At 40.0% G+C, this 14959-nt stretch overlaps 1 protein-coding gene across 1 annotated transcript in view; it reads right to left on the minus strand.

Moving 5' to 3' along the window:
- ARHGAP6 (Rho GTPase activating protein 6) overlaps positions 1-14959 on the minus strand; it is a 347727-nt gene that overhangs the window by 22327 nt on the left and 310441 nt on the right. The window contains exons 4-6 of the mRNA XM_059817233.1: positions 8525-8781; positions 3812-4007; positions 602-657 (exon numbers count right to left, since the gene is read on the minus strand). Of these exons, the coding sequence (XP_059673216.1) occupies positions 602-657; positions 3812-4007; positions 8525-8781 (509 nt within the window). The remainder of the gene's footprint in view (positions 1-601; positions 658-3811; positions 4008-8524; positions 8782-14959) is intronic.

Genomic DNA, 14959 nt, shown 5'->3' on the forward strand with positions numbered 1-14959 from the left:
AAGAAACATACACTTCTGACTTCTGACTTCGTCTCTGGAACCTAACTACACTGTCTTTTCTTTTTCAACATTTGGCTGAGACTAGGACTTGGATGGGTCTGATCTGACCTTCAAGTATAACAGGGGTAAAAGAAAGGTGATATTTGGGAGCAGCAATTTGAGGGTCAAAGAGATTGTTCTGTACTTGCGCATTTTCTCATACTGTAAGTTTTCCAAAAAAGATTTACAGTTTGGGTTTACTTTGGGAGCTTCAGCTGTTTCTGAGATGAACCTAGCAGCCGAGATGTTTTTTCCCTACAGTGTAACCTTTGGGAAATTTCCTCACTGTAGTCTATTTGGATCTCCAACCCTGTGCTACTTCTTCTGCAGAGCAAAACATACAGAGACTGTTAACCTGCTGAGAACCTGATAAGGATTTTACCAAATGTAAAAGATGACTGGAAATGGCCTATTATGAGCCATCAAAAAGCCAGTAAAGTCACTGACCCAGAAAGCCTGAATTTCAACAGGTTATGGATAGGGAGGAAATCGCTTAACAGAAAGGAACCTGGTTTGTTTGTATCATAGCTGATGAGGGAAAAGTGTATCCATATCCACTCACCTGTCTTACTCTCTTTTTTGAGCTTCCAACTCTGAATATTCCTACTGTCTGGAGACCTGCAAATATAGCACATCAGACAACATTTTATTGTTTAATTTTCTGCTGAAAATTGCATTGAACCAAAGCAATCTGGGCTATGTGTGTACTTAAAAGAATAAAAAACCCGCAATATATTTCTCTACAAACTTGTACTTACCACGCTGAGGCAAAAGTCAGTTGTCTTGGATTAAGAAGCCATCCACTGTAGTTTTTAAGGACCTCACATCCTAACCCACAAAACAGCATCTCTGTGACATTTCTTGTGATGCCATTTTGGTAGTGCCACTGCTACTCCGTGAGGGACAGAGGTATGCAGAGAGTGAGGCACTGCTCAGCATTTGGAGGTAGCACTTCCAGGACTGACATCAAAGGGAACAAGCAATAAAATAACTAAATACTTGGGCACTGAGCTCGGTCTTTGGATACAGGAAGCAGTTGGTGTTCGGGGTTACCTGCTGGCTCTATAGCGGCTGTCAAGACAAAACTGAGAGTTTCCCTCAAAGGGACTCAGGCAGATTACGAGAGGGAAGAACTCTGCCTGGGAGTTGTGTGCAGTTTATAGGGTAGGAACAGCTATTATATAGAGGGAAAGCTATAAAGAAGTACTGTTGTACTTCAGGCAAAGTGCAGAAGGTGTGCCTCTTGTGTCATTTAGACTTAAAGTGATTTGGAAATTGGTGTTGCCTGCTATTCCCTAAGAAATCAGTTCAAACCTTCTTCTAGCCTTGTAGATACTACCAGAATACAAAACAAATGATAACGTGATTGTGGAATGGACATACTTTACCGAGTAACAGAAACTGAAAAATTTGAGAGTAAATGCCACCTTAGAGGTGACATGGTCTTTAGCAATGAGAATATGAGTGGAAATCTTAGAGACTTAAGCAGCTGTGTACATAACATCATTTCACACAGACATTTTTGCAAAAAGGATGAAATTATCTATAAGCTTTGAAAAGTTTGTGGTCTAACAAATGCTACTCTGCAACATTTATTTTCTCTACTGACATAAAGGAGATGTAAAATAACCTTGCAAAACAAAAGCCTTTTGACAGCCATGAGGCTACACTTGCTTACTAGAGATGTGTAGCTTGCAGTGGTGTTTGGAGTTGCAAATTTTCATCAGAGATATTCAGAGAGGATTCTGCCTTTTAGTTTTTAGTCTCAACATGACACCTCTCTTCAAATATTCTTCTACCTTTGGTTAACAGAAAATTACAATGATGGAGTAACATTTAGTAAACCCAGGAACGTTGGCAGGGAATCATCTGAGATGTAGATACTCATATTGGGCAAAAACTAGAGGCTGGTTACCAGTTCCTGCACAAACACAGAGTATTTGTTTTACACTGCGGGTCTGCAAGAAGTCAAGCCTTTACAACTCTGGGACATGATTCCAGGGAAAACAGGGAAGGTGAACAAGGCCAGGGGCTTTTATGGCTAAAAACATAAACATTTTTTGTCATACAATATTCAAAAATATCATTTAAAGCATTTGTGAGAAACCCCTAGGTTGTTTGCTGCTGGCCTAAAGGACTGATGCATACAGGCAAGTATTTTCAGAATCAGAAACTTGGTCCATCATATAGCCTGGAATGATGTTGCTACAGTATTGTTGCTAGAACAGAAAGTCCTCTATTACCCCTAAAGCCAACAAGCAAACAGTAGTGTCTGTCTTCTGCAATCTTTAAATTTCTCAAAGTCAACCAATGCCAATGACTGTTTTGTGGATGGCGGATTAAATTGAAAATTGAAGAACATCAATATTTGCCCCAAGTTATCTCAGATTATTGTGTTATGGGGTACTACAGGGCACTCTTAGAAAATGCACAAAAAAACATCATAAATTTTCTCAAAAGGAAACTTCTATGTAAAGCAAAAATTTTAGTAAAGAATGTTGTATAGAAAAGGATCTTTGTTACGACAGTGGGTTAAGTGGATTAAAAAATTTATCAGATGTTCAAGTGACATAAAATCACAGTATCCAAAGGATACTCAGCTACATGGCTTTTTTGGCTGATTCAGACACTCTTACGTTCTCCAAACTCAGCTACCCTTACTTAAAGGGACAGAAGTCATTCATCTCAAACTTAATTATCCCCACACTTGTCAGCCATGGTATCTAATCTCTGTAAAAGGCTAACGAAGACTCTCTTTCGCAGTTTTCCTTTATATATTTGTAAGCAACATGGTTTTCAACTATGTAGCATAAAAGCTTAGCATTGTTATTTAAATTGCAGTCCCTCATCTGCAAAAGCCTTTCATTCAGAGTCAGTAAATTATTTCTTTCTGGTTAAATTAGGCATCCAATGCATCATTTGGTGTTGCAGTCACCATTACTTAATGGTTTGTTTATTATCTGGCCATGTGATAACTGCGTCTTGCTGTGGCCAAGGTATTTCAATTCTCATTAAAAATCTTTACAAGACAAGATACATTGGGAGAGATGTTGAACAGATACCTTGATTAACTATTGTTTCTGCATTACATAAAGCTGGTGGGAGGTTTGTGTCTGGACGATCACGAAGACGTGAGAAGAATATTGGCAGGAGTTTGTAACTCCTTTCAGAGAGAGCAGGCCTGAGCCTGAGGCTGGTCAGGAAGACTCAAGCCAGGGACAAATTGAGTAGCCAGCCTGCAAGCCTTGCAGTGAACAGGAAAAAGCTTCTTGGAGCTTAGTAAAATTTAGCATGGGGTTTTTTTCTTTCTCTGAGCCTCTATCTTCAAATGCTGTTTCTAGTTAAGTCTTGCACTGTAGTATAAACAGTTAATTTCGCTCTTACACCTTAAGATCCACTGGTTGCCAAGAACAACTCCAGGCTGACTGGCACATTTCAGACTTTCATTTTCAAGGTATGGGTAAACCCGCGGGGTGTGAAGAGCCATTCCTGCAGACCTGAGCACTCCAGTACGAGATGAACGAATGTCTCTCCCCCCATGCTGTATGGGTGAGTTTGCAAGCTTGTAGCAGATCCTTAGTTTGGGAAGATATCATCTAAGTAACTATTTGTGAGACAGTATCTTTAGCAAGAGGCAAAATAGGAGGTAAAGCGCCTGACTTTCAAAGACGACCTTGTAATTGGAAGTACATGCTTTCTTCTCAAAGTACACATTTATTTATATTATAGTAAAAATATATCTGCCACTCCTGGGAAAACGAAATATTCTTACCATGCTTTTCCAAGTGCTGGCAGCAACTATCTACAAGCCGGGGAACCTGTCTGTAAATAGGATTCAGGCTTAGCTTCTTATCTCTTGCCTTTTCTTTCTTGCTCTGGGCTTCTGCTGGCAAAGAGAGCTGGAGAGCCTCCAACAGTCGTGACTGATTGTCATCAAGATCTGTAATAGAGTCCACAGACATCGCGCCCTGTAAAATACACACACATGAACAATCAGTATGGCTGGAGAAACCTAAACGCCACAAGACCTTATCTAACAAAGACTTTTGCCTACCTGCAATTTAAACAAACTAATACAAAAATACAATTTGCTACACAGTTTTTGTAAAGTAATGACGTTATAATACTGGTGTAATGGATGGGAAAATCACAACGGTACCAATGCTATTATTACCATACTACAAGGAATACAAATTAGATATTGAAAAAACTAAATGTTTTCCACTTACTCAGCACACCTTTTTATTGTTGTAAGCCTGCACATACTGCAGGACAAGGACGAAACATGGTCTGTGTGTGCACCTCAGCAGTACAATATTTATGTGCATGGATATATATACACATTTTTAAACCTGATTCCATACTTCTTCTGCAGCTTGGGCCATTGTATCAGTGAAAATGATGCAAACAGATTTACAACCATACACCACATACAGTGAACTAATGACACAAATACATACAACTGCAGAGAATGAAATAATCCCATGTTATCACAGAACAAAGACACATCAGAGAAGTAGAAGAGTAGTATTTTTTAGATAATTCTACTTCATGTATCTTAATATTTTAAAATCATTAAAATTCCAATGAAAGCTTTGAAAACTATGTTTGGATTACAGCAAGGCACAGCAGTTCAAGCAGTCTGTAAAGGGTGAAGCAGCACAAGCAGCAGGAGGTTTATGGCATGTTTCAATGTTCACACTTGAAAAATAAGTTATTTTTTTTCAAACCACAAGATTACTGTCACTTCAAAATTACCATTTCCCTCAATTGTTTTTAAACTTACCGAGCAAAAACATTTTAGAGGACATCTAGGCTTATAAATAATAATAAAACAAAAATGAAAAATTTTTGTTTTAATTATAATTTAAAATATCTATTGTAAATTACTTTCTTTCTTTCTGAAACAAAGGAGATATTTTACCATAACATAAAATGTACTGTACAGGGATCCAGCATGTCATCCCAAGAAATAATGCAGAAAATGTAAATTCCCATTCAAAGCTTTGCTGACAACTCTAATATCTTAAAAGCATGCTGTTCTGCTGACTGGTATTTCATAGACTGCTGGTGAGATCTCTAAGTCTATTCAATGAAAACTGTACAACTGCTAGGGAATTTCAAGCTCCACAAGTATTTTCTTCCATCAGCCTAGACAACTGAACTTTACAAAGATTTCCAACTTACAGTGAATTCATACAAAGTCCACTGAGATTTCAAATGAATTTAAAAATTTTTAGTTCATAATATCTTTTTTTAAAAAGCACCTAACTTATCAGGTATAGTTATGTTTCTCATAACTCATGGAAGACTTATAGATAAAACACAGTGATGTTTTTAGATTTTTGTGGACCCACATCTCTAAACAATTACTAGACCCTTTAGACTGCAACTTTGACCTTGATTTCTGATGTCTCTCAGAAGTACATTTGCTTGATTCCCTTTACCATTTCTTGCCAAAAGGAAACCAAAAAAACCCCAACACTAAACAAGAATCTCTGGCTATGATCCATGTGTGTAAAATTCCAACTGAACAATTTTTCTATTTTAAGAGTTGGGGGTTTCAGACATCAAAATTAGTCAACTGACACTGAAAATCCTAACACCATCCTCGCCGCTGCAGCTCCCAGGCAGTTCCTGTATTACAGGTGCCCTCCTTTATACCCTGCCTTTACTGGTCCTTCCCTGTCAGCAAAGCATCCTCACCTCATGAATCATCATTATCACAGAGTCACTTAAGTCGGATTCAGATCCCTAAAATAGATGTAAATACAGTCAGTTCGCCATTATCCTTGGGCATTTTATCAAAGTTGTGGATTAACTGGGGCACTGAGCTGGCTTCCTAAAGCCTTGATGAAGGAAAGTGGAGATTACAGAGGAGACGGAAAGAGCAAAACCAAAATGAAGGCCAGAGGGACAGGTGTGGAATGAAGGTCAGATGAATCTTTTCTTTACTTTTTAAGTGTTATAGAAGGCTTTTCCCTTTTGTAAAGATAAGCAATATTACAGAGTATGCATGGATCAAGTACTACCCATGGCAGACCCATTTGCACTCCATACATTATGCTATTTGAGTAGTAAAGCAGTATGGCTGAGCTCCTGATACTTGAATAAATTTTGGCTGCATAATATATATATGTAAATAATATATTAACAGAGAGTCAGAATATTCTCTATAACAAGCACACAGATAGTGCCTTGCTGGATGGCCAGTGTCTCAACTTCCAACTGCTGGGCAAAAATCCTACACAGAAAATGCAGCAACATTGATTTCTGTCTAGCTCTTGGAGGAGAGATAACCACAGCACTCATACCATGAGCTCTGCAGCCAGCATTACCTTATATCCCTTATTGAAAGCCTCAGCTGAGTGTTTAAAGACTCACTGGAACACATAAAAGTGAATAACACAATTACAAAGGAGTGAATGGTACAATGATAAACCCTGCAATTTAAGTTTAAGAGGACTGCACTCCAGGTGTCTGTGCAGCATTTGTGTGAGAAACTGGCTGTATCAGTTGCATGTACTAATGAATCTTTTTTTTTTTCCTTAAGCATTTGCCTTGATATAGTTGAAAATAAACAGTGCAACACTGCCCAAGAGATAAAAGATAAGTGCAGGCTTCCTTACCATCCCCTAAAAAAACTCAGGGGAGTAGAGTAAGTACACTGATAAGCAGAAGTATAAAGGCCAAAGACAGACAAGATATGGGACATGAGTTGATATTAGTGTTAAATAATTGACAATTAATGAAGTACATTACTGAATAACCGAGGTTCATTCCAGAGAGAAAATGCCAGCTCTCTCCACATCACGCCGCCCACCTTAGTCTACTCTTACTTCTTTGGAGGTGAACCATGTGCTACTGCATCCTCATGACTATGGACTAAAAGCTCAAATTCAACACCCTGAAAGCTGCAATCCTGGTACTACCAAAAAAACAAACCAGCAAAACCCCCATAGGCTTCTAGGAACTTGGTCCTGATGGAGCTCTATCCCTTGGATCTAACAAAGGATCCAGATTCCTTCTGCTTGCTGGCTGGTCAAATGCATGCCAGAGATGTTATCACACTTGGTGAAAAGAACAGCAGATGAGCCATATCTGGACACATGAGTTATCTTCCCTTCATATGAAAACAGGTTGTGAAGCCAATGGGTGTATACAGTGAATTTCTAGTTTTTGTCACTGCCTATGCCAAATTCTGAAAGAAGTTGGCAGGTTTCCCTTCACACTTATATTCAAGTGTACTTTGCACTTTTGTGTGAACACAACTGCCTGTTCATACAGTGTGGAGAGGCCAACAGATGTGCATTATGCGTACATAAGAATGCAAACATCTTCAAATATGATGCCCTCAGCTATTTGCAGACAGAACGCAGACACTTCAAGCTTCAGCGGACAGCTAGAGGGAAAGAAGGCAGGTCATGGGGCTCTTCAATCTTCTCTTAATTTGCAATTTAGTGCAGTTCTACCCCTCTTAATACCGTGGCTTGAAAAGCCCTACATGGCATTTCTCTGAAGCAGGTTTTATCCTAGGGATGAAAGAAGGTGAGGATCCTAAGAAAATATTTTTTTTTTCCAGGGTCTGTTCTTGCACCCCAAATTCTTTCTCAGATTACTTCACGAGGGGTTTTCTTGAAAGTATTTTATTATGCATTTTTTTCTCCCTCCATTGCAAATGAAATTAAAAAGCAGTAATTCTAGAACCTCTATCCCATGGTAACAAAAACCCCCTATATCTACTACTGTTAGTAGCTGCAGTACTGGAAAACTGGAAAGCTCAGAGCATAAAATCTACTTAAAAGGAACAGAACCCCGCAAACAAATTGTCTACCAGGTACTTATCTTACATACAGGATTAACATTCAACCAAACCACTGCATTGTGTTCTGCTGCCAAAGGCATTTTCATAGCCTGTATGCAGAAATGTCCTTCAAAGACCCTGGTACAAATTTACTCTGACAACTTCTTACTTACCACCAAGGACATGATCAGAATTAGACCATGGGGATTTTTCTTAATATTAGGATGGGGATTAGTAGTTAGATTTTTTTCCAAGTTTGTGAAGCTAGATTAACGTAAGCATACATATAAATATCAATCACATATATTTAGCCGTCCCAGCTGAAAAAATTAGGTTGAAGATGGATGGAATTGGTTAAATCTAAAAGACCTAGACAGAAGAAGGTAGATAAAGGGAGTGAACAGGAAGACTTCTAAACAATCTCTCTGCCACTTTGCGATCTGTAACAGACTTGCATAGTCCATATGACCTTTTCCCCCTCAGCATCAGAGAAAGAAGATTTCCACTACAGTTAGAATTTTCTGGTATTGACCAGTTCGGCTTCCACCTGAAAAAAAAATCACTGCTCGGGCATGACAGAAGAAATATTCCACAATTCATAGACACAACAGGGCTTTTTCCTGCTCCAGCTAGACCCTCCAGACTTACTGGCATGCTCCAGATTGTGATGGTTCTACTTACACGCCTCCTGGCTCGTGGTGCTGGCTCGGGTGTGTTAGGAGAAGTGGATTCGTTCGGTGTTTCTGAGGTTGAGCTAAGAGATGAGTTACTGCTTGAAAGTTCTTTGTTCTGCCTTTTAGTTCCAAACGGCAAGAGAAAGGCCACAAAATCTGAAGCATCTTTTTGCTCTTCTCTCTGAGAGTCTTGTTTGAGCTTGTAGGCCCGGTCATTAGCAATCACTTGGGACAAGGGCATTCCAAAAGCCTGGGGAATAAATTCTGCAACAACAACAAAAAAAATAATATTTACTGAACATCTGATACTTATTTAGTACAAAAAGAATTAAGCATTAAGCTGTTAAAAAGAAAAACAATCTGAAGTCCCTTTAAATATATAATAATTCCAATGAGGTACTGGACTGCATAATAATAACAACATTCAAACAATAAAATAATAGTGGAGACGTGCCAGGTAATTGTAGCCCATGGTATCTGAATCCTGTTTCCATTTGGATCATGCAAGTTATACCACATAGAATCTTGAGCAGATCTCATTAAGATCTTAACTTCCACTGAAAGCAACTGGAAGTCAGGCACCTTTGGCTATATCTAGATGGTGCAGAGGGACATGAGAGGCTCCACTAACCTAATTCTGAGACTGGGGAGCCAGGCTGGACCATGCCACAGCTCTCTCATGTTTCAGACCCCTTCACCAGGTTTCTTTCTCACAAATGCTGCAGGGCACCAGAGCCAAGGGGTACAGGTACATGCATGGGTCTCATTACAGGTCAGGAGGGTATGCACTTATCTGTACAGGGAGCTTGTAAGTGCATCCACGATTTAGACTGAGCCTTCAAGGATATGGTTTTCATTATATACATGAACTATACTGCTTTAACTTACTGGTAAGATTAAGCCAATTTAATAGTGGTATATCAGTAAAAACGTCCTTTGTAACAGTACAAAAATATAGATGGACATACAGAAATCCAGAATACAGGTTTCTCTCAATTAACAGAAAGAACATAATCCCATCCCACATCCATATAACTGTAATGTACAAAACATGCTTATACTTCAGGTCTCAAAGTAAAATGCTCAGATACTTTACAAAACAGAAGAATGCTCTACAGTGAATCAGCCAACAACTAACATTAAATGGCTTGTTTCAGATATAGACCTATCTGAGATTAGTAGAACCAAAGCCATTGGGTCAGACTGCCAACCAGAACTGTTTTGTGTTCAAATGGAATGAAAAAATAGCTATTGACTCTATTCATCGTGGTGAAAATGGGTGCAACTTCTACTAGGTTGCAGCTTCAGACCTGCCCTTATCAGGAATAAATAAAGCACCAGAAATTAAAAGCAACATTTTTTTTTACATATGAAAAAAAGAACAACAACAACAACAAAAGGCAAACAAATCCTTATATACTCATCCTCTCTTTTGCCACAATTGCCTAAATTATTAAAGGCCAAAGTTCCTACTGGGACTTCAAGTCTGACTATATCTTTGATGACCCTTTCAAATTTTATCTAGGCTTGCATTATCATTAAGATTAAAGTAAGGCCTTGGAAAGAGAAGTATATTTTATGAATCCTGAATGAGGACACTATTAGCTTATCATACTAAAGAGACAAGGGCCCGTTGTTCTGATTTGGTGAGAAACATTACTGCTCTTCAGAAGTATGAAATGTTAAGACATGAACTAACATTGGTGGCCAGACAAAACTAAATCAGGAAGCAGAGCCTCACATATCAAGCAAGTCTGGAGGTGACCTGTAAGGAAAATGACATCTAAAACTGTCTGCATTTCATTTAGGACAAGAAAGAACATCATCACATGGATATCAATGGATTGCCAGTTCCGGGAGTCCAGAGTTAGACCCATCCCTCCCGTAACCCAGCAGTGTGCCTATAAAATGATGAGAGTATTAGTATTAAAATTTTTTACTGTTCTGAATTATCTTCCCAATGAACATTTAAGACCACAAACTTGAAACACATGTATGCAACATGTCTCCCCTTCTTCCTGTCTAACTGGATGCTTTGTTACACCTCCAGTGTCCCTATTTATCTGTCCTTCCACAACATTTCCTGAGAAAAGCCACTGAGCCAAATGAAATCCTGAACATGAAGTATTTCTCTGGTTTTGGCTCACAGACACTTGTGCTTCAAATTGGGATGGGACAGCAGCATGTAGCCCAGTGATGCCCGACAGCGTGCTGATCCCATTGATCCTACAGCACTAGCATCAACTGGGACAAAATCAGCAGGAGATGAGATCTCAGCACTGCTTCATTAAAGGAACATCATTAAAATGACTCTCTCCCTGACTTCATTATGTAAAGGCTGATATTTTGAGGTAGGTGTTGCTCCTCCTTGAAAACCCTCAGGTGTGGGACTCCAGGTTTTTAATTGTTCTTGCTCAACATGCCTCTGTAGCAGCGAAAGGACACTGAACTTCTGCTCTAGGCTGCTTTGCCGTAGGCCTCCTTCTCAGAGGACATGAACCACTTCCCCAATTTCTCAATGTCTGGCAGAGATGCGGAATTGGATGAAAATCAACTGGCTGATTTTCAGACTAAATACAGATGGAAGTGATGCTGGCTGGCAGTGGTAATTATGTTGAAGAATTGGCAAAAACAGGAACTTTTTGCTCGTTTGTTGAAATTAAGAGAATTGGTTTCACCCTCCGCAGATTGGCGACAGCCTCAAGTTCCCACCAAAACGTACGTGTGTGTGTGTTTGTGTGCATGTGTGTATGCACGTGTGAGAGTGTGTGAGAGAAAGGAGAGTTGTAGTCATGCAAAATGTTTAGCAACACACTGATGGGGGAGAAAGGGCACTGCCCAGACGTAAGATGTGTAGGTTTGAGGCTCTGGTCTCACGATCAAGTTAAAAGCTCCAACTGCCTATTTCTTGCTGTAGGCTGAGGATCCCTACTGTTGGAGATGTTTAATTTGTATGAAGAAACATTCCTTACAGCAGGGGCTCAAACGTTGGTCTGTTGTACATATACTAAGTGAGAGCCAAAGCTGCTAAGTTAGTTACTCTCTGCAAAACCAACAAAAATTTGATCACTTATTCAATCATCAGTGGGCAGCTTAAAAAGCCATTTTGCGGAAAGCGCCATGTGAAAATGTGAAACAACCTGGCAGACTGGGCAAACAGTGTGGAAACGCAGACTCATATCCTTAGCCCGAACAGCAGCATATAAGGATTTAACTTTTGATCCATTCTGGTTTTTAGTGTTTACTGGCACAGGAGACAATTTGCTATTTTGGAGAAGTGCACAATTTCTTTTACCAGGAAGTCCATCTTGCAGCTGAGGTAAGTTTCTTAACAAAATTTTGATCGAAACTGGCACGTTCCTAAGAAATCTTTCTGTGACGGCAAATCAGCATTTTCTAATAAAAAGCAGCATGTCACAGAAAAACTCCCAGCCAGATCAAATAAGAGATTCAGTGACCAGAAATCCTTTTCTTTGCAAATCAAGTTACGATATCCAGGATGTTGACCCATACGGTTAGCTTACTTGGCCTCATGCCTCCCCATCCAAGTATAGTTTCGAAAACTTCTCTGAAGTTTCAGCTGGTGAAAATTGTGGTTTCCACCCCACAAACCATAGCAGTCTATTAAGAACCAGTGAGGTCTATACAATAGACCCTAATGAGGCTTTCAACATCAATAAAGTGAACAGCATACAGTACAGAAACTTTGGATAGTCTCCTTAGCACTTTAGAGTTTTTTTCTTAAGTACAGCTTAAGTGCTGATTTTGAGCTGCTAAAACCTTGTGACCAAGATCTAATGAGGTGCTTGTACTACCTCTATTTAAATTATAGGAACAGAGTGGGAGGCAGCTCAGAGAATAATATGCTCTAAAAGGGATATTTAAATGGACTTAAAGGGGTCTTTAACTCAACCTCCCCAGCTAGCCAGACTGGGTAACTCTGTTTTGCTAACTGAAATTAATTACTTTGGATCTGTAGAGGGAGTAATGGAAGCAAGAAAATAAGGAAAATTGGAACCTCAATCCATAATGGGAACGGCAAAACTCCCTCCATCTGAAGGTTCATCAAAACCCTGCACTGACTCCAGAAGACTCGAGATAAGACAATGTTCTCACCGCATCAGCTCTGTGGCTGAAACTCCCTTCTCGAGCTAGTCAGAGCTCACTGACCTTCAAGGAGTGATATAAGGCCTTTGCAATTACTTAGGCTTTTTCTGGGGGTGGGTCTTTGTTTTTTAAAAAAAATTGAGAGGTTCTTCAGTCCTTTAGTTGACTTTAGTACAAAATATGACAGACTGTTGCTTAATAAAACCTTTCGTATACCTAGACAGCATGAGAAACATTTCTGAAGTTTTTAAAAAAGCACAGTGGGGTGCTGGAAAGGCTTGAGAAAAACACGTTTCTGACAAACTATAACAAAAAAGAAACTTCATCTATTCAGCTTTCTCCTTAGGCTGTGCCAAGGCATACTGACATCATGATAAGTTGAGTTACTGAAGAACAAATGCAAACGTTAAGAAATACCTCCAAATTTACTAGGCATGGCTGGGAAGTAAACATGGAAGACATTTTTGAGAATTCTGAGCTAAAGAGAAATCAAACATCTACTGCTGGATCTGCATATGCCACAGAGTTACCAGGAAGGCCTTTTCTCAGAAAGTCCAGCATACAGAGCAGCTCTGCTAAGGCCACATGGATGAACCTGTCAAGTATTTACATTCCACACAGAAACACCTGCAAAAGTGATGATCCTCAGTTGCTCAACAAATCATGTAACAACTGATTATTATTTCTGAGCAGGTGTTTCGGTTCACCTGTAGGGTTTACTGGAACCAAGACAAAATGGAACTGCTTTACTGATAAAATCTTCTAGGAGAAATCCTTTCTGGGAGGCATCTCTCTCAAGAATGCCTGTGTGTACTTTCCAAGTAGGCATGCTTATGCTGACCCCCGTATCACTGGCAGGCTCCACTCCTGCTGCTGTCAAAATTAACAGTGAATTTGTAAGGGAACAGTACCCAGCTGCCAGGATACAGAGCATCCTGAGAATTTCTTATTCTAAGCAGCACTGACATTTTACTGGTCCTCCAGCCTGAGTACTGTTTGTCAGCAGCTAAAGCAAATGTTTGGAGACATACGTAGACTGCACGATTGAGAGGCATGATGGCCATTAATAACAAGGAGGCAGGGTAGAGAAAAGCAAAGACGCTGAATGATGGAAGCTGAAAATATAGCTTAAATATCCGGGTGGAGTGCTGGTCTCCTGTTTTGTCTGTTTACATCCAGCAAGTTTTGCTATAATCTGCTCTGGTGAGTCACTCAGAGATGTAAAAACAATTGAAAAAACACTTTAGAATTTTTCCCCTTTTAATGAGATGACGACAGGCGTACCTGTCAAAAAGGACAAAATAACGATATGAATCTCATTTAAAATGCATTAAATTCTGCTTTAGAATCTTTGTTGGCCTTCAAGAGTATAGCAGTTTGCTAAAACTCTAACTTAACAGATAGACAGGTTGATCAACTGATCCATCTGAATAAAACGTGATGTTAGGAGAGTAAAAACTCCACAGACTGGACCAAGCCCTAAAATACGGATTATTAGATCTCCAAACAGTCCTAGAAGAAATGAGTACCATATTGTTTTGGCTATGCTTTTTAAGCACAACCACCTGCTGGGGTGGGGTAGGTGAAAACAGTCGTGGGCACAAACTGGAGGGAGGCTGCACCTCCCCAGAGAGAACAACTCGAGAATTCGGCACCCTAGGGCGGTTCAGTACATGTCAGTGCTAAAGGAGAGGGACTGTCAGACAAGACCAAGGACACAAGTCCTCCCTGCTCTTTCTCAGGAACTGCCCACACCAGAAGACACAACGCTGGCCACACGCCCTACAAGCTGCGTGCCAGGCTCACGCCTTGTGCGCCTTGCAGCAAGGCCTCCATTGTGCGTCCCTGGTGATCAGCACGGTGGCATTTTTGTCCGTCTCTGTGGCTTCCTACACCAGGCACATCTCAGTGATCTTTGGCTGCAACCCACACACAGGATCACACAGTGCTGCATGATCATCAGGATTAACCTTCAGGAGCCTGTCTACCCAAAAAAGACTTCAGGTGGCACATACTCCAGGCAAGACCTAACAACATGGCCCCCTTGGCTGTTACTTGTCCTGGGTATGTGGGGTCTCCCAGGCTGGGAAATGGGAAACTCAAAATGTTTGGAATTAATTATATACTCTTCAAACTGCAACTATGCTTATAAATGTGATGCTGAAGGGATGGAAATGCTGTTTGTACTAAGGCAGCTGCAACTTCTCTGTATAAAGTGTTCTGGAAATCGGCTTCCCTCTTCCCCTCCGACGTCCTGTGACCTGGTCTCACTGTTTGCTTCTCACAATGGTGCATCTGAACTACTTACCAAAAAAACCCCACAAAAATCCAAAAG

The sequence above is a fragment of the Gavia stellata genome, chromosome 1 (genome assembly GCF_030936135.1).
Source record: "Gavia stellata isolate bGavSte3 chromosome 1, bGavSte3.hap2, whole genome shotgun sequence".
Classification (NCBI taxonomy): Eukaryota; Metazoa; Chordata; class Aves; order Gaviiformes; family Gaviidae; genus Gavia; species Gavia stellata.